The sequence below is a fragment of the Cyrtonyx montezumae genome, unplaced genomic scaffold (assembly GCF_038088225.1).
Source record: "Cyrtonyx montezumae isolate F1298 unplaced genomic scaffold, pur_monq_1.0 scaffold_14, whole genome shotgun sequence".
Lineage (NCBI taxonomy): Eukaryota > Metazoa > Chordata > Aves > Galliformes > Odontophoridae > Cyrtonyx > Cyrtonyx montezumae.
In genome coordinates, this window is record NW_027071870.1 from 3,424,133 (window position 1) to 3,448,271 (window position 24,139).

General features: G+C 37.1%; 1 protein-coding gene across 2 annotated transcripts in view; it reads right to left on the reverse strand.

Annotated features, from left to right (window-relative positions):
• CDK14 (cyclin dependent kinase 14) overlaps positions 1 to 24,139 on the reverse strand; it is a 308,533-nt gene that overhangs the window by 149,037 nt on the left and 135,357 nt on the right. For both annotated transcript variants that reach the window (XM_065731296.1, XM_065731297.1), the window contains 2 exons: positions 18,289 to 18,351; positions 4,573 to 4,696 (listed from right to left, as the gene is read on the reverse strand). In XM_065731296.1, coding sequence (XP_065587368.1) covers positions 4,573 to 4,696; positions 18,289 to 18,351 — 187 coding nt within the window. The remainder of the gene's footprint in view (positions 1 to 4,572; positions 4,697 to 18,288; positions 18,352 to 24,139) is intronic.

A 24,139-nucleotide genomic window follows, 5' to 3' on the forward strand; every position in this document is an offset into this window, starting at 1 on the left:
TCTTCTCACAGAATGCAGAGCTGCTGCTATGTAAGCCCCTTCAACAACTCAAACCCTTCTGCATGACTGTCACTCAGAAGGACCCTCATGCAGAGCCAAAGATAATATGCCTGGCACTGTTTGTTCTGTATTTGCTCCTCTAATCTCTGGTACATATCTCTCAGAGGTCTGAAGCTTATAAGGGGATAACTGAAATAACATATGGTACTGCTTATAATGTGTGCTTCATATACAAATAAACAAAATAATTCTCGAATGATTTTTCAATATGAATATAAATCACATGTCCTCAGGTAGCTGTTTTGCTTAGTTTATTAATCATCTGATCACAAGTAACTTGTGAAAAATACATTTTCTTAGCATTCAGACTTTGAGCTCACACTCCTGTCCACTGCTGCACGGCCACTTGACACTTTAGAGTTAACATAAATACATTTATTCTAGAAACACACTTTGCTCTCAAAGCTGCTCAATGACTTTCCTAAGGAAAAGCTCATAGGTATTTTTTTCTAAGTCAATACACATCCAAAGGCCAAACAGACACATCTGTAAATAGTGCACAGAAAAGTTAAAGAGAAGAAATTACTAACCAAAGCCTAAGCAACATCTGTGCAGCTCAGTCTATGTGGTAACTAGCATCAAGAAGGCGGCTCTATTCATTTAAGTTAGAAACTGCTTAAGGTGTTACTCATTAAAGGTTTACAGTACTTTACTTCTAGACAAGACAGACATAAGAGCAGGGAGGAAATAAACAAAACTATAGACAACTAGCCAAATTTGTACTTCAGAACCAAAAATAATTCTTGCATTAATTCAATCATTTCATAACAAAAACCCCTAATACGCTTTCATTTCCTCTGGAATTTTAATTAGATTGAAAAAAGAATGCAGGAAGTTAAAGGACTATTTTTCAGAGCAATAATTATTCAAGTAGCAGTCTTCCCTATTATATCTTCTCAAGAAAAGCCATTTTTTGTACCTCATAAATTTTTAATTTGATAAGGTCTCTGTGTTGTGTTATCCCTTTTCATTTTGCTGCCGAGTCTTCTCATAAACGTTCATTTCATAGCAGCTATAGCACGAGAACAGCAAAGCAGGCTGCCGCTCAGGCGAACAAAGGCACTCCCACACAGCCAAGTGTCAATGTCTGGGAGCTGTGCTGTAGAAAAACACATGCCCACGGTTGCTCAAAGATTCCACTTCAGCTGCAATGCAATGCACTGGCAGGCATGAATAGCCTTTCTTTTACCTTGTTTATTCAAGAACTATGATCTACTACAGCCCGCTTTTAAGTATTTGGTATTCTATGATGAGGAGACTAAATAAGCTTCGCTCCAAATTAAAAACCTTCAAACTGTTGGTTTTTTTTGTAAACGTATGAAACCAAAATATAAAGGTCTTCTCCTTAGAGACAAAAAGGCCTTTGCTCAAGGATTTTATATTTATTGTGCTGGCGAAGTCAATGCTATCTCTGACAGAAACTGATTTTGTGATATGTTCTCTTCTGCCTTGAGTGCATTTAAAAACAAAGCACTCATCTCTCTGATTTCCATACTGCTCCTCATGTAATTAATCAAAAGCATAATCTAAACCAACTTCCTCTCCAAGCATATTATCATGAATTAGTCATTTGTGGGAGAAAAATGTAAAGAGAAGCAAGCCTCTATTTTACATCTTTTTTAAGAAGAGTCTTTCAACCTGGGAAGGTAGAAGATGGGATGTAGCAGTACAGTGTTTCAGTAAGTAAACGCGCACATGCACGCCTGTGTGCGCACACGTGTGTGCTCTCATTTCTCATGCCTCCAGTGAGAGGGGTCATAACCCTTCTGACTTCAACTCCATCACTTCTAATTTTTCAACTCGGTTCTCAGAAGAGAAATTCAACCCATCTGGTTTTCAATTTTACAATGTCATCAGCCATGAAAGAAAATACAGCTTGAAAAAAAGAGAGACATATAATCTCCTCTCAGTATATAAGAGTAGATTACACAGATGTTTCTGTTAGGTCAAGCCAAACTACAAGCAGAAGAAAAAAAATCCTTACCGCATCATTATACATTTGTATGCCCGCTACTAGTTACTTCTTTCTGATTTTAATTCTACATTTCTATTCTTCACTGCATAGTAATACACAGTTGTTAACCTTTAATTCCTGGCAGCACAAAGCTGTGAAAATCTTCCCTTTGGTGTCAGCAAAGGCACATTTGGCCTAATGCTGCACTGAGGCAAAAAGAGTTCTATTTCCTACTACAATGGGGTGAAGGCAGACAATGAGAACAAACATCACAGCCTTTCTTCTGTTTTGCTGGCCACAACAGAAAGCACATCCAGAGAGTCGTCAATTGTGCATCTGAGCTGGGCACTGCTCTGATCAGTTCACATTTCTGACAAATTGTTTAGAAGAGCTGGTGAAAGACTTTTTGTTTGTTTTCTTAAGAACACAGCTGAAAAGTCCACAGGCTCCCTGCCCGCAGCCAAAAAAGGGAGGCTACTCAACCTTGCTCAAGGAAAGGACTGGCTACTGTGAAATTTAGCAAAGGCCAATGACTTTTTTAAACCTCTAATTTTCTCTTCATTTATTAAAAATGAAAAGAAAAAAAAAAAGGTTTTCCAGGGATTTCACTAAACATCATAATAAAACTTGAAGATCTAAGACTGGTAACTCTGATGTGCCTTGTCAGCCAAGTTGCTTAAGATAAACTTCATTACACAACTCATGGAGCACTATTTTACCAACAAACTTAATCAAAGTAGGACTGCTTTACCTTTATATTAATGATTATATGGCAGTGCTTTGCAATTCAAGATGAGAATCAGCATCATTATATACATTTACTAGCCAACCTAACATGGGTTTCAAGCTCAAGAGAGACTATAACCAGGGAAACAAATATAAAGTAAATGCAAAATTACAATGGATTATTATTTTATTATTTTGTATTATTAAGACGAACTTATAGAACGTTTTCTGGGGAGATTTTTTTTAAGTAGTGATTCCTCTTGAATGGAATTTCTCTATCCCTTTCTTTTTAAAAAAGCTTCAAATTGGACACATAGCTTCAGGGGAAAAGAAAAAGAAAAGAAAGAAAGAAAGAAAATACAAATCATCACATGATCATATGAAGCACTCAAAATAACAAGAGACAGCAAGATTATTTACAGATTTCTCAGTATCCTCTGAACTGGAGGACCATCATAATAACATCTTGAAGAATTTATAATATATGTATATTTGAGGATATTTCAGATAAATGCACAGCGTATTACTGATATGACACTCCAAAACTAGCTATTTCAAACAGTACAACACCTTCAACAGAGAACTAATTCATATTTCACTGCAATCAAAAACACTTCATGATTCATACGGTCCATTAATTTAAGAAATGAAATATTATAGTAAAATAAAAGAAAAGCTTTTCTTAACCATTTAAGAAGCTTCCAAGTTTCGGGAAACAGTAACAGAAAATCATCTGTAAAAACAGATTTTTTTTTAATTTAATGCTGTTTCTTTAATCACCTCACAATCTATAGGCCAATCAAGTTCTTGTGGAGTGTGTCCACCTGAAGTTCTGCTCCCTCCTCCAGCACAGCAAATACACACCGAGCTGTTAATTGGAGTAATACTAATTAAAAGACAAAAAACATGACTACATTAACAGTGAAATTGCCAATTAGCACATAAGGCTTCCTCATTACTGCTGGTGAATGAAATGTGAAGCCTGATGTGGATAGCAGTCATAAAAATAAAAGACATTTCAAAAAAGCTGATAGGTCACATTTTCAGCTTACTTCAGAAGTTCTGCTGGAATCAGTAAATGAAAAGCTGACCTGTAGGAAAAAGAGAAGTTCCTACATTTTGTGAAAATCTTTTAAGATTTATACTGTCATGTTCCACATCTCTACTCACAATGATTTTCATAAGAAAGAGTACTGCTCCAGTGCAGCCACTAGAAAGTATTTAAAAAATATATATATAAAAACAAGAAAGTTAACCTTTCAGTGGACAATTTCCTATCCCTTTATACTTCGCATAAGGCTTCTCCAAAAGGGACTAAGAATGGATACTGAAAGCACTCTAGATGATCTTAGTTTCTTTTTATCTTTAGAAAGAATAAATATTCTTGTATCCTTCAGTCTCTTTCAATCAATCATAATTTTATGAAAGTTAATCCTACTTCCAGATCTCCACAACCCTAATGCTGCTTGCGTACAGTGTTTGTGCTCTTCACATATCCTGTATTTCCTCAACTCTTGCTCCCTCTTTCTTCATCTCTCTTTTCAAAGGTTCAGAATTCTAATTCAGAGGTCTCACAGGAAGGAAAACTGAAATACTTCCAGCATTATTTTTCTGGTAAGAACTGGAGTATATATTTGTTTTTCACTTGCTCCCTTTTAATCAAGCATTTTGTTGACCATAATCAATTTCTTCGCTCAGGAGAAAAATGTGCAATTATCTACAATAAAGAACGTGTGTCTAAGGAATAGGGTGGGGGAAAGAGAAATCAATGGAACCATCTGTCTGACATTCCTACAACATTATAAGAGACTTGTAATTAACTGCTTGCCTACCAAAGTCTGCCAGCTTTAACTCCCCCGTGTCACTGATCAGAAGATTCTGTGGTTTCAGGTCCCTGTGCAAAATGTAACGCTGGTGGATGTAAGACAGTCCTCGCAGCAACTGAAATAAAAATAACTGAAAAAGAGGGGGACAAAAAACGACCTCTGTTAATATTTTGCATATAACCACAGATGATTTCTTCATAGTATGCAGGATGCTTGCATATTGTGGTAACATTGTGTTAGAATTCCTCCCAAGCTCTGTAATTCCCACCCAAATTTAACACAATGAAATTTCAATCTAAGAGGTATGTACTTTGCAAGGACGAACCCCATCCTCCAAGCCCTATTATATTATAGATTTTACTTGCCTACATTAAAAAGAACAAGGACAATATAACCATGTGCAGAAGGCTCAGTTCCTACCAAATTATAATTATATTCCATTTACCCATATGGCCTTAGAGATTAGGTGGTAGCCTGAAGACAGATGTGTATCTTCTCTAATTATAGGAAACAACAGTATGGGGTGGATAGGAATGGGGAGATAAGTCAGGGGGATGAGACACTGAAGCTAAAACAAAGAAATTAATAGTATAACAATAATGCCTGTGTATCCAAGCAAATCTCTAAGTAGGAGAGGTTTCCCCCTTTAAAGCTGTCTATGGGAGTTGTTTCGGTACATTTCATAAAGAAATAATAATTCTTAACAAACCTAAAGATGACTTTTTAATTATACTTACAGAATTTTAAAGTAGAATTAGATAAGAACACAGCTCACTCCCCAGGGATTTTTTTTTAACCCTTTACTATGCTCTATAAATGTTTCCCTAGAGCTAAGTATTAATGCGGTATATTTTTGGAATTTACAATTGTGAACAAAGACTTGGGTGATGGAGATCTTTTGTTCTCCCCTTTTCATCTTTCTCTCCCATCACTCTCCTGCATTCTAGTGGCACCTGATGTAAAAGGTCATAAATTTTATCCTAGCAGATTTCTGTCAATACAAAGGGTGAAGAATTGCTTCCCAGGAGCTTTCTTTTCAGTTCGAAAAACGTATTGAAATTTATTGAAAAATTACACAGATCATTCCTATTGCCTGACATAGACAGAGAAATACGGTTTCCAAGTGGAAGCTGAACAAGCATGTCTAATGCCAAAAAGATGGGATATTCAAGAATGGATATGGACCTTGTGACCCACAGCTCATTGGCTGGTGAAATGTGCTCTCCTGTGAAATCCACACCAAAGATTCGAGGAAAGTCAACCCAAGTGCATGAGAATCTCTAATTAACTTGCAACACAAGCATCCTATTTAGTGACTGCTGAAGTGAGGAGACATTATAGAAGGGGTTACAAAATCTGATTATAGAAGAGAATAAAAGCTGACATGAAAGAAACAGAAATGTCATGTTACTGAAGTTGAAATGAATTTAATTGCATTTCTTTTTTTTTCCCCTCCAAGTGCAGACACAATACACTGTACGTTCAGCTATTTAGCCAGGGTGCGAAGAGCCATATCAATCACCTTCTTGCCAGAGTTGGTCTAACAATGTGCTGAGGAAACTTAACAGAAAAGACAGAAATAAAAGAAAGAATAGGAGGAAAGTCATAAGTCACATGCACATCCCTTTTTAGAATTGTGGTTAAAATGGGATTCACAGTACACAAAACCTATCTTAAGGGCAGGAAGCAGAAATGGCTTTTATTACAGCCCTAAAATATAAATTAAATTACATTAAATGACTTCCAAGGGTTTTTTTGTTGTTGTTCGTTTGTTATAATAAAATATAAGGTAAACAGTCATTTTGCTAAACTAACAAAATTGTTTTAAATTTCCACTATTATTTTAAAATATGCGAAGAAATGTCAAACAACACATTATCTTACAGCACTGTGATCTTTATAACTCAAGTTCATTAACTAATGTGGCCTTTCATTTGGCTTTAATGCCAAGTCAAGTGACTTGACATGGCACATTGTACGAAGATAATAAACAGCAATTTTGCAGCTAAACAGCACAAACATACACTTTTGAGGACAGCATTGGAATATAGGTTTATTCAAAACTTCTGTACACACTGTTCTCGTGAAGTATTTTCACAAAAATCAATTAACTCAGTCCCATACACCGTATGAATTTTTTCCTCCGTGGATGAAGATCGTAAGAGAGAAGGGGAAAAAATCTCCCTGAACTCATTAAAGGGTAAACTTTTCCAAGTTTTTGTTGTTTTCTCTTTTCCCCATCAGTGTTGTTTTACTTTGGGTATATGAAACGTGAGAAGATTTAAGTGAAAATACGAGCGTAACTCCTGGCAGTATTCTGCAAACTGTGTGTCCTTTGGGATTGCCTGGAAAAAGAGAGCAGCAGAAAAGACTCTCAGTTTCCAATTGTTACCCACTCCACAAGAACAAATGAATTGTAAAGACTTGTATCTGATGCCTCAAGAAACACCTTTTAGGCAATTTCCCTGTACTACATTTGAGGAAAGCTCTCTCTGAGAAAGCTCTCTGTTTCCCTTCAAGGCTATCTGTGTTACCTTCATAAGGACAGAAATTAATGCTGAATGAGATACCAATGATATAAGAGGTAACTCTTATATACATATACACTTGATCTGAAATCAACATTGACCCAAAACCATGGTCACATACTCATTTTACCCGATTCTTTCTCAACTTCTAGCATCTTGCTCAACTCTGACAGCACTGAAATCTTTGAACAGGTCCCTCACCCAACAACTCCTCTCAGCTCTGCTGGAGGCTCAGCCTGCTACGGGTCCACAGCCCTGTAGACCAAAAAATGACTCTAAAAAAAGTCAGGCCAATACTAACTCATGTCAACAGGCTTTTTCTGAGAGGAGAAATTATGCAGAAGAGATTTGTGACTCTTCAGCTTATATGTTACTAGCTTTAAAATTGCCTTTGTCATAAACAAAGCTATATAACCTTCAAATAACCTGTAATAAAAAAGCTGGGACATTACTTGTGTACTGTTTGCAGTTTATTACTAACAAAGGAGATTTGGTGATAAAATGAGACACTCATAAAATGATAAGGGTCGTTGTGATGAGAACTGGAAGAGATGGAAAACAGAAGTAGGAAAGGTCTATAGAAATAAGGCTTTTGGAAAGATTTAATCTTGCACTAAGCCACTCAATAGTTTTCATATTCAGACAAAAATGTATATATATGTTTTTGTTTCAGGCCTCGCTTATTTTAAGATATCTGTAAAAAAAGTCTTTTTCAGTCTACATTAATTACACTGAACTTTCACTTTAACCTGAGCTACATATTATAATGAAGAATTTTCATTGTCACAGTGAGAAAAATGCACACAGGTCAAAGCCAATCTGGAGCTCGTAGACTGTGATATTAAAGATTATTAGCACTCTTTAAAACTTTCAAGAGAAAGTTAACAATGTCAGAAAAATACTGGCATCGATAACAAATGAAACTAATTTTAAGGTATATGTTCTGGGGGCCATTTGAGATACATGTTACTTTTGACCAAATGCCTGTTTAAACCAATTAAATATTTTGAGAGACTTGCCAGCTTCTGGGATTAACAGCCCTGTTTCATGGTGTTTTTTGTGAGTCTGGGCAAGCGTATAAGCTAGGCCATTTTACAACTGCAAGATAGCTCATGCACACCAAAATGCTTTAATATCTTGTTGGCCTTTGAATGTCACACAGGATCTTGAGCTCTCCTTATCCAAATGAGCATGTAAACTAAAAACTAACATAGGCCATCCAAAACACATCTACAGGGATGGACTGATGCAAGCTAGTGCCTTCTGACTTAGTCTCAGACAGCTCCGATTAGTATAATGATTAAAGGGGGATGACCACACACAGATGATCAGTATAGAGCTTGCCCAGACGAGGGCATAAAATTGCTTTCCATTCCCAGAGACGGTAAAGAGAGTTTCTGGCAAAGCATGCTGAAGTGCGTGAAAAGCAGGAAATAATTCACAACATTGCCAAACAGACCCTTCAGAAAATGTATTATTTCCACAGTGTCTGCTGAAGCATTGAGGATCCCAATGACAATAAAGACACTGCCCAAGAGGCCTGCAGGGGAATTTTTTAAAGAGAGGAATTGTCTTTTACTGATAACATAAAGTGATTTCTGAATGAAGGGAGCATTTGAGCTCCCTTACCCCATGTTTTATTGCAAAAATAAAGAACCTGGTCCTAGATATAAAAGTAGAAAGCTTTAGGAAACCTTTTAGTCTATAGAAGAAGCACAGAAATCTTTGTAGCAAGAGAACAAATTGAGCTGAGCTAAGATGGACCTTAAGTTCACATCAGTGGGTCAGAAGAAAGCTGAACCAAGATGAGATTAATGTAACAGTCCTTTAGCAAGCTCATATTACTGTACTAGCATAGTTACTTTGAAAAAATAATACACAATCCTACACAAGCTTTATCATCACTTATAACACAAATGCTCCTGCTTGCTGCATGTATTAATGCACACCAGCTGGGTATCACAATCATTTGAATTCTCTTGTGTGAACTGGCATCAATCAATATTACATTCAGTCTTAATAAGCCTTCAAATCTAAAAATGCCTGTAAAAATAACCCAACTCAGGACATCTCATGCTTGCAACCATCATACTTCTCCCACATAGTACAATCAAACAGCCTTAGAACAAAATCAGACACTGTGTTCAGCTAGGTTTAGGTTTACTACATGGTTTGAGAATTTCAGATCTAGTTGTCTTAAGCCATTAGCATATGAAAAACCTATCTGGTAATAAGTATTAACACTGAGGCAATGAGAAATATCTCTGTGTGACTTCGGCTAATGTGTCAAAAGCTGAACAAGCACGATCTTTAACCACTGCTGGTTTTGCTATTCTTTTATCTCCACCTAACCAGGATAATACTAATGATATAAAACAAGTTTTCACTTCTAAGAATGTCCTAGGGAAATAACTAACTTTTTAGGTCAAAGCTTTGTAGACTCTTGCTTAAACTGTCAGATGAAGAAATTTCAGGAATAAAGTGTTGACTTGAGATGAATTTGAGTCCTGAGGAATAAATGATCTTATCTGAACAATAATAAAAAAAAAGTTAGCTATTTGAATCAGCATGACTTTCATGATCATAATAAGCTTTATGTAATAAAAGATACTCCTCTCTGACCTTCCTCAAACTGAATTCTCTCAAAAAGAATTTTAAAATATTTCTGTCCAAAAATCATTTTTAAAGGCTTCTGATTTGTTCTTGCCTTACTTACATAGAAGTTCTCCAAAGACCATTCCACAAAGACATCTATAACAATACAGCCACTGCGAATACAGATCATATAATTTATCTTAAAAAGATTCTAAAAATACAGATTTTTCCACTTACTGGCCATGGAACAGAACGGGAAAGAGAATGGAAAGTGTTAATTGGCTAACTTATATTCTCTTTGATGTTCCTTTAATCATTTTTTCTCCCCTCTGGGTACAACTACAGCCATTTGCAATGAGGAAGGTGTGCTTAATTAACTGAGTATAAAGACGCTCCCTTATGATCAGTTACAGTCATCTAATAATGTTCAGTAAGTGGAAGATGATTCCAATTTCTTGTTATTGAATGGCAAAAGTACAACGAAAAAAAATTCCAATCAAATTCCCTGTTCTCCCTTTCATCAGTTCACTTCCATGAAGAACTGGTGTACAGTTGCACTTGGTGCCTCACCAATTTTAGATGTACAAGAAAATGTTTTCTTCGGCCCTACAATGTTCAATTTTTTTTGCCACATGTAAACCATATGGATCATATATTACACATATAGACAATACATTACACATACATTTTCATTTTTGCACACATTTCTCACTGCAGCATATGTAAAAATGACATTCTTCTACCATGAATTTTAACACACTGATAAAGATTCAGTGTTTACTGCTCACAGTTGTGCATATTATCAAATCATTACTTTAAGCAACATGACTGACATTAAGTCAAGTGAAATGCTGGTGCCATATTTAATGTCTGATAACTAAAAAGTCTAATTTAAATAATCAATTCTCAATGCCATGTGTAAAAGACAACCTTAATTTAGCATAACATTATTCTGTCTGCTGTACACCTGCTTGTTCAGTGGATGAGGAATGAAAAATAGCAACTTCTCAACCACATTAAGCAACCTTGCTTCCTACTTAGCATATCTGTTGGAATACATTTTTTATTCATCTCTACATCAGCAACATTGCTAATTTCAGTGTGCAGGAGAGAGATTTCAAAATCATCACATTTGTTTGATTTGCTTCCAGTCATGACCATTAAAATTAAAACGACCACCATAATAGATATTCATTTCAGAGTAAAAGACTTTTCACTCGATTCCAGTGAGTCAATGAGATAGGTAAAACAAGATATGAAATATCACAGTAACCAGATATAATATCATGGTTTAGTTGTCCAGTTCCCGTGTATCTAAGTCTGTGGCAATCAGCCTTTTGGTCCGACACATTAGATTCACAAAAGCATTCACGTCACATCTTCTCCAGCATCACTTAGTCTCACATTTGTCCCACAGAAATGCAGGACAGGCCATGTGCTTCAACACACATTCCCCCAGAGGGGACCACAATGCAATCACATCATAGAAAAGAAGCAGAAGCACCACAGAGAGGTCACTACCAAAACCCAGATTAAAAAAAATAATAATAATTCTTTTCAGATACCAAGTTTTACAAAAAAATGTTTTTATGTACTACGAATCTCAAATGGAGTTTCTGCCTAGTAAGAGCCAATTTTTAATGCTCTGCTACTGCCAAAGTTTCAGCAACTGCATCTCCAACTCAGTAAGCCTTGTGTAGCTTGGATAGAAATTACCTAATCTACCCTTCCATATTCCAAATACTTCCCTATCTCTTGTGCTTCAGGTTATTCTACAACAGTAATCAGTTTATTTATAAATATTTATGTTTACAGAAGACGTAAGATAACTACTCTATGGCTTTGACTCGAATTATTAATTTTTGCATTAGTCATTAAATGCCAAAATTATTCATTTGGCAGGATCAGATACTACTTTAAAAACAGCAATCATCAGTTAAGGACAACATTCACAGTACTGCTGTACGGAGAGGAATAAATGAATGCTGCGAAAGACTCAAGTGCTAAAGCAAGCCTTAGATTTCTGATAACATCACATAGCTGTATTTCAGCATTTTCAATTCATCCTGAACTTCGTCTTGTTTAGAAGGCCTGTAATAAAGCCTTAGCTTAATAAATCCACTATTTCTGGCATATCTGATTTTTTTTTTTTTTGTTAACTTAGAGCACTAGAATTGGCTGATCACTTCTTGAGCACTTGGCATGGAAAAATATTATAGTACCCTATAATGTTTCAACTATTCCCACTCATGACATTTCTTTTCATCTATTTTTTTTAAGATGTAATGCTGAAATGACTTGTCTTTTTATTTTTATTTTATTTTGTGAAATTTAAATATATTAGAAGTTTCAAGTGCTGACATTGGAAACTCAATACCTGAGTTCCACCCAATAATTTGCTGAAGATATAATGTCACCTTGAGAGTCAAATATTTTCTCTGACTTAGAACTTCAGTCTTAGAGTGATAAAGCACTTTTCTAAAGGTTGTAAGTGGGAGTTGAGATTTTGCTTCAAAAAAAATGTTCAGCAGTTCCACATGGAAGTATGCCGTATCTCACTTCCTAGGAGCAAGTAAGGCTCAGAATTCAGATGGTCAGGAGCTGAAGTCAAGCACTCCTGGGAGAAGGCTGAATAATCCTTTTCCCTGCATGCAAAGTTCATCAACAGTAGCCTGCCTATTTCTCCTTATTGCTTTTTGCCCTGGGAAGAGAAAGGGTGCCCAGGGAGAGGAACAAATCAGAGCAGTAATATTAGATGGAAGATGAACAAACTGGAAACTCCTGCTCCCTCCGGTCACACTAGATGATAGGAGCCTTCCAAGTTGCCTGAAGTTAAAGATTTAGCAAGTGATTTTAAGAGATGGAGACAGTTTTTGTCTGGTTGTCAAGCACATTGTCATTCAGGCTGGTGTTGCACAGACTGAGGAACAGTGGGTAAGAGGCAAGTGACTTTTTATTTTGTCAGAGATTTTTTTTTGAAGTCAAATGCTCACACAAATCAATATTATCTCTCACAGTGTGAGTAGAGAGAGGAAGGCAGAGAGAAAAAGTCCCTTTTTGTTTTTCCCAAAAGATTACAGCTTTTTCAATGCAACATCACTAATTAACCAGCTTTCATTAATATGTTTATTTTAAGGGAAGGATTACAAGAGGCAAGGCAGGCATGACAGATGTGAGCCTGTGCTTCACTTCTTCCACAGACAACAGGAGTTAGGAAAAATGAACTCAGCTATAAAATAAATGAATCAAAATGGAAAAATGATTTTAAGTACAGATAAAAATAAAATGTGACTGGGAATGCAATAATATGAAGTAAAAAAATGCACTTAAATAGCTCTATTAGTTCCAAGGTAAAAGGAAGGTTAAGAACAGTTTTAGCAGCGTGATGCATTTTCACAGGACATACTCGCATACCCCAAAGTAGATATTTAAAAATTAAATTATAAGTTTACATAACAAGAGCCATCTGTAGACAGCTGTAAGCAAAGACTTAGGAGAAACAAGATGATAAGCCAAAATGTTGGTGAGGTGGCCCTGTACCAGACCAAAAGAGGCACAAATCAAAATGAAGCTCATCACAAAAAGGAATTTGCAGACTCAGTTCACAACCATGATCATTTGAACTGTAGAAAGCAACCCAGATATTTCAAGAATCCGGGAAGCATGAACTGCAGGAAGTCAGGAGAAAGTCCTGTCCCTCAGTGTGCTGCCACAGTCACACTTTGGATCTTGGGAGCTCCACACAGCAAACATCTTTCCACTCCATCCAGGCTGCATCAGAACCTTCTAGCAGGGGCAGAACTGGGCATAACTTATACATGGGGGCATGTACTTAAGATATTTGACTGCCTTCAGTCTTGGAAAAACTGAAAAAGACATGTTCAAAACCAGAGAAAAGAATATGAGACTGTGCCTACTAAACAAGGACTTCTTTAATGATTAGCTTTTTTCTTTCCTCATCATTAGTTATAATACAGTATATTCACATGTATTCACATCCACAGTATATTCACATGCATTAAAAAATGGTAGATGCAAGCTTGTTAGCTACCAAAGGCATACACAATTGTGCGTTTGGAAGTTAACAGTCTTTGAAGAATTTATGGACTAAAATTACTACTTTGTGCCAATTACCCTTTTAATAAAGATGTTGCAGGCATCTTCCACACTTAAGTAACCAAGATCATAGAACCATGAATCATTTGAGTTAGAAGGGACCATTAAAGGTCATGTACTTCCAACTCCCATGCAATGAACAGGGACATCTACAGTTAGACCAGGTTGCACAGAGCCTGATTTAGTCTGACCATGAATGTCTCCAAGGATGGGGCATCCACTATCTCTAAGGGCTTCACCAACCTTACCATAAAAAAACCAAAAAAAAAACAAACAAAAAAAAAACCATAAAAAAGCATAATCTCCTCTCTTTTAATTTTAAACAATTTCTCCTCATCCTATCACAAAAGATCCTGTCCCCTTCTTTCTCACTGCCTCCCTTTAGATACTGAAAGGTTGCTCTCAGGTCTCTCTGGAGCCTTCCCTTCCCCAGACTCAACAGCCCCAGCTCTCTCATCTGTCTTCATAAGGGAGATATTCCATCCCTTGGATCATTTTTGTAGCCCTCCTCTGGATATGCTTACATCTCCCTCCAATAGTCTACACCTCTCCTGTACTGAGGACTCCACATCTGGACACAGTACTCCAGATGAGGTCTCACAGCACAGAGCAGAAGGGCAGGATCACCCCCCTTACTCTGCTGGCCATACTTCTTTTGATGCAGCCCAGAATATGGTTGGCTCTCTGGTCTGTGGGAACACAGTGCTGGCTCATGTGCAGCTTCCACCCACCAGTATTCCCAAGTCCTTTTCATCAGGGTTGTGTTCTATTCTTTCATCCTCCAGATTGTGGGGGTTGCCATGACTCAGGTGCAATACACTGCACTGAGATTTGCTGAACCTCATGAAGTTCTGCTGGGCACACTGATCTAGCTTGCATAGGTCCATCTGGATGGCAAGATACTTGGTTAAACATTCTCAGGAACAGGTGTGTTAAGAACAATAACTGGTAATAAAACTGCACACATAAATTCTTTGAAGAATTTAAAAATCGACTTCTTTTTCTAAGACATAAATCTCCTCACAAGGAGTAAAAAATTCTGAAATTAGTATATGTGAATACATACACACCACTAAAAATGCTTAAAAAAACAGCAGAACAGTATTTTTTGTTTGCTTGAACATATCATTCCATCATATCCAACAATCATTCCATCATTGAACATATCACTCTTACAACTACAGACAGACATTCTTCTTCATATTTCCACATACTTGTAATATTCAGCTCATTCTTTACTTAAAATATCAGCAAATATCCTATCCAAAACCACAAAGAAAGGCAATGTCAAACACAACACCCAAGGGGACAGCAGTATGTGTGTCCATCAAAGTAATTTGGATTTTATTTTATTTACAGTTCTTCATCTAAAAGCAAGCCTGAGGGAACAGCATTGTTTTAGTTTGTAAGCATGGTGAAAATTCAGAAATGTAATTAGGATTAATATGTTCCACAGAAACCAAAACGTAAGTAAATAATGGCTTTGCTTCTGCATTCCTACAAAGTCCTGTTTTATTGGAACTAATGTACAACACTTTTGGACAAAGAAAGATAACCTGGTTTTGTATTTATAACAGCTGGCAACAAGCCAGAAATATCCATGAGTAGGCTGCAGTTTCCTCTAGAACAAAATTAAAAAGTAGGGGGCCTTTGGTCACACCAGGAGAGCATCAATGGCTTAATCCCACAGGTTAGCCCCAGAGAGCCGAGACTAATTTGTTGTTTCTAGGATAATTGCTCAAGTGGAATTTAAAAATGGATTTGGGGATCACATAACCAGCAATTCTAAACAAACACTATCTAAATTCTGAAATTGTAGCAAGAGCGGGCTGGCAGGGAAAGAAGGATGATTAACACAGCTCAGTTCAACCCTTAAATATCAGCCATAGCTTCAGATGGACAACTGCGTCCAGAAGCTACAACCAAAATAGGTGACAAAGCCTCAGAGCCATGAATACGTGCATTAACAAATTGAGTAGAGTGCAACAAAGCATTAAGATAGTATGCAGTAATCAGCATATCCCTCCGCAAGAAAAGAGCAACACAAGCTTTTAATTTGCATGCTGGCTGTGGTCTGGGGGTTGTTAGTGTTCAGGACTGAGTTCCTTGCCCTTCACAGCCTATCCTCCCCGCTGAAGAAAGCCTTGTGTTGGGCTGAGCTGCTACCTTTGCCGCACAGCTTCAGAACAGGTAAAGATTCCACTGAGACCCCAGACAGGATGATTCAGTGTTAGAAAGGTAGGAGTTCAAATCACCATGCTGAGTTTTAGTACTTCTATAAATTAAGGCTAGCTTTTGCTGCTGGCCTGCTAATAGATCCTACATAATACAAACAATCAATTTTCATTGATATTGTCTAAGAGAAGAAAAAGTAATTTCAGTTGCCCAACAGGACACTTATGGCAGAAGGACAGTTTCATCTGCTCCAACTCCCTCATGTTTTCCCCTCTTTTTCCAGTTTCCTTTCTATTAATAATTCACTTGGATTTAATAAAATAAAATAAAAAAATGGAACTAGCAGTGCATCAGATTTAGCTACTTAAAGAAATACTTCTCAGAAACTCTGGAAGCGTTGCTGAACACAGCTCCTAGATTGAAAAGGCAGATGCAGGAGAATAAGCAGCAAGCTTTGAGAGGGAAAAGCTCCTGGCTGCAGATCCCACCCCAACTCACCCAGCACTTAGCAATGCCCCTAGGGCAGCTAGCCAGATAAACAGAAGAGCTCTCCTGCTAAGCCTTCCTTCTGCCTCAACATTTATATATGGTTTCTGCGATAAATCTGTTTCAGAAGATAGGTAAGTCAAGATTTAGTGGAGCAATGCATTAGCAAGCCTAATTATCCATGTATGCCTGTCCTCCTCCAACACAAGATCACTGGGTGCTGATATTGTCAAGAAAAAGTAGAATTATGTGAATTCCAATCTCCTCACAGTGGAGAACAACTAAAGCTACAATGACTGCTACACATTAGGTCTTAAGTTACCCTGTGCTGAAGCCTTGCAGTATTCCTATGATACTGAAGCAGTATAAGGGACCATCAAAACCAATCATAGCTAATCCCAAAGTTCACAGAGCTGAATGTACAGCTTTCCACAAAGAGAAGTGAAACTCAAAGTCACTATATCAAGAAACACAGCACATGAAATGAAACTTCCAAAATTGAGCAGTGGAAGACACTCAGAAGCTGTGGTGAAGGAAAAGCTCCCATGTGCCCCACATTGCAGGGCTGCACTCAGATAGCAACTGTAAAGCCAGTGCCTTCTGAAGGACCTTTCCTGACCCCAATGCCAAAATGTCTTAGTGACAGTTGTAGGTTACAAGGATGCTACCCTGCAGCATGCATATCACTTATTTTCAAAACCTGTTTCTTTTCAGTCTGGACAAATATGTACAGTTTCTTTTTTGACAGCATTTTCATTTAATTTAATATACTGCACATGTCACTTTTCAGTAAAAAAATCACAGAAAATTAATCAATGTTATACAACGGACTGATGTACAACAAGGATCAGCTACTGCAAAAAATAATATATTGCCTCATTTGAAATATTTCATTTTCTTAAACCAAACAGGTCTTTTGAATTTTCCAAGGAAAAGATTTATTTTTCAATGCATTTCTCAATTTTTGTGCTTGGGAAAAAAGATAATGAATAAGAGTCTCAGCATGAAAAGAGAAGATTGAAGCACTTCCAAAGAACAACAATGGGAATGATGTCAAAGTGCAATGCAATTGCAACAAATATCTGTGTGATCTACATGCACAAGACACCCTCTGCATGTCTGATTGGCTTCCCTTTAATGGTAAAATAATTTGGCTTAATTCCCAGAAGGCAGCTGAATCAAGTCTCTACCAATCTATTTATCCATTAAATCCTGCTAATAACCCCCCCCCCCCACCTTGCTGCACAATGATTCTTAATATCTACCTTAGAACAGAAAAATGAAAAACAGTGAGATCAGCTACAAAAATGCCTAATCAGAGTGAAGGACCTAAAAGATTTTATATGTTCATACAAAGAGCAGTACAATCAGCTAATATAACTTCTTACACTCCCCTCAGACTCCATAACCCTACAGTTAGGTATCTCACTGAAGCCTACTACATGTTTACTCAGGGGTTTTATGGCAATATTGTCTTGGCTTAAGAGCAAAGCTTTGAATGGAAGAGAGGGATTACCAACACTGTAGCACTATTTACTCAAACCTTCTGACTTGGAATAAATTTTAAAGATTACAAAAGTTCTTTTTAGAGGAAAGTTCAAATATTTTTATTTTATATATATATATAAATATACATAGAAAATAAAATATATATACATATGCATATATATATATATATTATGCATATGTATATATATATACTTCAAATGTAAATTATTTTCCCTTTAGCTAATAATTAGCTTCAACAAAACCACTGACAGAAGTTTATACATACATTTATCATTACTATACTTGTCTTGCATGCCCTCTTTTTGACTCTTACCTTCACATTTTCTGGATGAAGCCCTCCAGGGTGTTTGTCCATGTACTGACATAAATCAGTGTGCTAAAAGAAAGCCAGATGGAAAAACGTGTATTAATATCTGTATGACTACAATAATAAATATCTTCCTACTTAGGAGTGGAGAGAACAAATGGAAAATGAAGACATTTTTCACACACACACGTGTACCTTTAGGCTATTTTTTTTTAATAATCTTAACCTGACAGATATGAATATTCAATGGATTTAAATTGAATTTGTTTCTAATGTCCTGCATATGGTAAATGAATTATTAGAATTTCAGCATCATTGCATAGCTTGTAGGACTGTCATGCCATACAGGTAATATATGGGAAAAGATGAATAAACTAAAGCAAAACTTCAAATGCTACTTATAGTATTCATTAAAACATTGCCTTTTATATAGAACTTTGTATTAAGATGGTTTAATGATTTAGAAAATAATTTTAAAGGCATAGCATATCATAATATTTGATAATACTTTTCAGCTCGAAAAGAAGCACATATTATACATGTACACATTTACAGGTATTAATTACACAAGCTTTAGTGAAGTGTCTCACTGAAGATACAAACATCTACATTTTCACTTTACAGTTGCATATATTTCCTGCAAATACACCACAAAATCTTTTCAGAAAATAAGGAGACTTGCAATGTATTCACTAATGCTATTCATTAATATAATATTTGCTGCTTACTAATGGATATTTATTATTTTTACCACGGAATCATTATTTTCTCTGAATTTTTCTCTTGCATTCCCTTACTTTACCAATCAGCAAGATACTCTCAGTGAAGTGGCATTTTGCTTCTCTGATTTGTTTGCACAACTCAGCTTCCGGAATTATGTTCAGAATAAACAAAGCAAAAATATGCACTGGATTAACTACCAAAACCACTCTGTCTTCTACATCTGTTTTCAGAACACATCTGGTAAAAATCATCCAGCATTCCTTGAAAAGCCACTTGATGATGCCTGCCTTGCATCCAGAACAGACCAGCTAAATAGGGGAAGTTTGAAGGTGAGAGTTTTGGATAAAAACCATCTTTCACATACCAAAACAGTTTATCTGTGCAGCATAGTGCTCTTTTAGAGGATTATTAGATGGATACAGAGGGAAATTTACATCTGCTACAATGCAAGATCGATGCTGACCACAACAGTGTATCATCTTCAAAAACAATGAAAACACAATGTGCACGTGGAATTAATGGTGCAATGGTGTGAGATGCACAGGTTGATGAAGTTGTGGACTATTTTTGTTGTTCTTCCATGGTTTCAAGATAGCAAGTGTCTTCACTGCAGGACACTGTGTGGGTCCCAAAGCGAACCATGCAAAACTCACACTCAAACAGATGTACCACCACAAGTATCACAGAACAGAACTTCCTCCAAAACATGAGCTGCAGTAATACGTACCTCAGCTCACAGTTGCCACTATAAAATCAGTGAACACATTTACAAAGTAACTGAAAAACATATTCATGTCAGTGAATATTTACTGTCCTTACAGTGGTTTCCAGTTGGTTATCTGTGACTGTATCAATAAGCTGTGCCAAAAATGGACCAGGCATCATCCTTCAGTACTCATCAGGACATTAGGCAGCTTTGTTTTTTGTTACTGTATTATCAGTAAGGAAACTAAGAAAGTTGCTAACTCTATCATTTTTTTGTTTATTTTTGTTTTTGTTTTTTTAAACTGAGAGCTTTCTAAGACCTCACCCTTCAGTCACATCACTAGTAGCACCAAATGTTTTATTTCCAATCAACTTGCAATGAGTTGCGAGGATAAGCCCATTTTCTTCCACTTACATGTCAGTTATCACCTGGATGCTTCTCCTCCACACATGATCATCAATTATGATCTCCTTTGTGTTATGTATCATCCACCACTTACTTCTTCCTATCCCAAGGACTAGGACAACTGGCAGCCTGGTATAAATTGCATTGGTAATTCTCATGAGAAAACCGATTACCTGAATCTACTGCAAATTTCGTGCATGCAACAACTTCTAGAGAATCCTTGAAAACTCATTTGGGCAGCATCAGCAGCAGTCTTTCAGCATCTATTTTTCCCCTTCTCACTATCTACATGCACAGAGGAATCCCTAGTAGATCTTCATTCGGATTGTAAAAAGAAATGCAAAGTATTTTGTGTTCAAATCTTTCAAGAACTTTTTCTCTTAAAAAGAATTTCTTTTTACATAAAAGCAACCAAACACTATGGTAAGGTAATAACCAGCAAAGCAGATTGTAAAATGATAGTAAATGTTCCTCACTTCAAAAAGAAGGTAGAGGGACAGCACAACATCAGCTGCTTTTCTTTTCCCAAGGTAGGGGCTCAATGTGCATTGAATTAAATAGGAAAAGGAAAGCTGACAGCACAGCAGAGAGCTATTTCTAAACTGTTTTCCCTTTTGGCTGGCAAAAGCCCACTTCAGTGCTTGTGTGCTTGGCTGGAATTGCAGATGATGACATGAATGCACCAGGAAAGCATGAGAAAAGGAAACAGAGAAAACTGGGCAAAAGTACTTTTCTAACAGTATTCCCTGTATATCTATGGCACCATATAGAAGATGAAACTTTTCTTCTCTCACTATATTTCAAGGCAGAAGGCAAGATGCTTTGCCAAGTGGAACAGTGGCTGCAGATACATCATAGCACACCACACTCTAAGGGTCTGCTGTGATTAGCACTTTGGTCTAATTAAACATACTCTCTCACAGAAAATGCAGGACAGAACTATGTACTGGTTATAACATAAAACTATGCTAAAATGTGGTAATAAAGAAGAAAACAAATGAACCAAGCGCCTTTAAAAATCCTCTCTCCAGTATCTTGGAGGTGAGGATGCCTTACAGGTAAGCAGGATACACTAGGATGTATTCTGCATTATGTAATGCATTAGGGACTGCCCAATAATTGGCAATGCCTGCCTCTCACATCCCAATCCCAAGCAGACCTGGCTAGGCCAGTTCTGCTTCAAGCTACAGCTTCTAACAACTCTGTCAGTTGCATTGTAAATCCCCAACACAGATAAATCGCTACAAGTAATGCCACACTGACAGATTATTTGATATTTCAGATAAATGAAAAATCACATTCTTTCCTGCTCTTAAAATTCCACTAATTTACCCACACGTATATGTACAAATAGTGTGTTAGCAGTCATCCGTTTATCTCAGCTACACAGAACTAAACAGAGATAAATCAAGCTTCCATAGTGAAGAACTCAAAAGCAAGGAAACTCTATGATTAATAGTGTTTATCCAACCTTTCATTTGTTTGCTCAATGAATTTACACTGTGATAACTTTACAAATGCCTGATGTGATCGCATACTTTCCTCCTTGCAGGATTAGACATACTCATTGAGCAGAATTAGGAGTATTTGATTACACAACAGCTGTTCTGGTTTTGTGGTGGGTTGTTTTTTCCTCCTCTCCTTTCTCACACAGCTTGCAGTCCCTGGCTTATTTACTACTCGAAGGCAGAAATATTAATCTCACGGGCTTTCCTGCCCTGTTTATTGCTACGCTATTCACACGCTTCACAAACATAAATGATTTTGAGAGCAATTCAGGGGAGATGTGACATTATTCCTTTTTATCAGGTAGGGAATTGAAGCACAGAGAAAAGAGTCTGCAGGAACACTGATTTAGGGAAGTCAATAAAAGCACTTTGGTTTTCAATTTTCAGAATATTTGGCCTTCTGTGTTTTGACTGACTTCCATTACAGGTGTGAGTATGTGATACTTCGCAAGGGAAGCAGAATCTCATACAGAATAGCTGAAGTTCATCATTTCTGAACTGTAATGCAAACTTGTAATGACAGCATAAAACTGTGGTTATAATGAGGATTGCCATTGTGGCATCAAAAACAAACAAACAAACAAAAAAAAACAACTAGCAGTGCAATAAACACCAGGCCACGCCTCCACTGCACATTCCTCTGCAGATCTGCACAACAGGCTCTGCAAGGATGCCAAAAAGAAACCACACAGGCAATCCTCCTATTGGCAACCATTAATTTTAAGAACTTGACTTTGCCACTTAGGACAACATTTTGTGCAAAATCTGTTATGCTTTAAGTAAGTGATTTGACCTCTTCCCACCAATGCCTCCCACATAAACAACTTCACTGGCTCTGTGAATGCAATCTACATCATTAAGAGTTGTGAAAGACCAAAGCCAAGTTTCTGAGAGGAGAGAATGAAACTTCAAAGAAGTTCTTAGGTATAAATGACAGTTCTTCTGAGGCAAATTAACTGATCAGTGTTTTTAGCATCATATTTCTTCAAGCAGATATATTTTGCTAAATTAGAGCAGAAGATCATTGCTCCAGAGATGCAACTTGAATTTGGGGTTCGGGCACATGTAGCTGCATGACCTTGAGGTGGGCTCTATCAAGTCTTTGTGCTACCTTCTCTCAGCTATATAAAACACAGACATTTACCTCAGGGCGCATCACAACTAACTGGGCCTCCACCAGGAAACTCTGCAAGTCCCTGGATTCTCCCTACAGGGGCAGCCTGAATTCTCCCTAGATGGGCAGCCTGAACTGTAGTTAGGGACTAGAGGAGAAGGAAGAGAAAACCACCACTACAACATGCCATTTCCATTCTTCTCCCGCTTCTAAACTGTATGTACAAGCATGTATTGGGCTTTGCTTTAAATTCATGGCAGTCTGTAAGTGTGTGCAGGCCATTCCTGTTCAGTAAGACTCTGGTTTGTGTTAGCAGACACATGCATGTGTGTGCTTGTGAAAAGGCTGTGTATAATTATCTGCTGAGGGGAAAAGAACCCAGGCTGATATTTATACAGCTGAACCAAGGTTTACATACATCACATTCTACTTCTGGAAGAAAGAGAGTATGCAAACAGGAGGAAAAAAAAAAAAGAGACAAATGTTTACAATACAGGCTCCCCTTGAAGAAATAATTCTGATTATGAATAGATGAGTAAACCACAAGCTACGAATGTCCTCAGATATGCTCTGTGCTCTACTCGAACGTCAAATATTTTGCTCAACTCTCTTCCTCAGAAATCAGAGGCTCTGCTAACCAACACAAAATGTGTTCAGACAAAGGGCAGGACGTCTACTTTTAAAGACACTGCCAATGACATGAAATAGACTACTACCCCAGTCCTTTTCCATAATAATTTGACCATCATTCTCTTCTAATTAAATTAGCCATTTCTACTTTACATGCAATACACTCTCTTTCCCTCCTCATCCTCAGTAATGATAAATCTACATGTGACTTAGCTGTCCCATAATTCTGCCTAATTGGTTTCAGCTGTCATTTTTGAAGCTGAAATGCATGCAGAGCCTGGGGCTTGTGAACGGAACAGGAAGCATTTCCAACCACATTCCCATCATGTAAAACCAGCAATGTGAAAGAACCCTTCCATTAAAACAAAAACTGCACTATTTGGCTTCTGGCAATGACATCATGCAGCAGACAGATTGTATTGTTTCACTTGGGAAGCAAGACTGTTGCAAGCCATTCTTTTCTGTTAAAAGGAGAGAACACATTATTCATGCCCTAGCAGTTTTACTGAGTAAAATACTGTCCCTTTTGTCACCGACAAATTCTCAAACTGATAATGCAATTTACTAATAAAAGCACAGACAGTGGTAATATTTGATGTGACAACAGAACAAAGAGAAGTTAATTCTATTTAAATTGAATGTATCCTCTAGCCAAAGCATTCTGCAGATTACTGCACAACAGTTCAATACTTCTGGTGTTTTCAAAAATGTCACAGACACTCATTTCCATGTATTTCTATGACTTTCCACAATTCAAGCTTTTCCCCACAT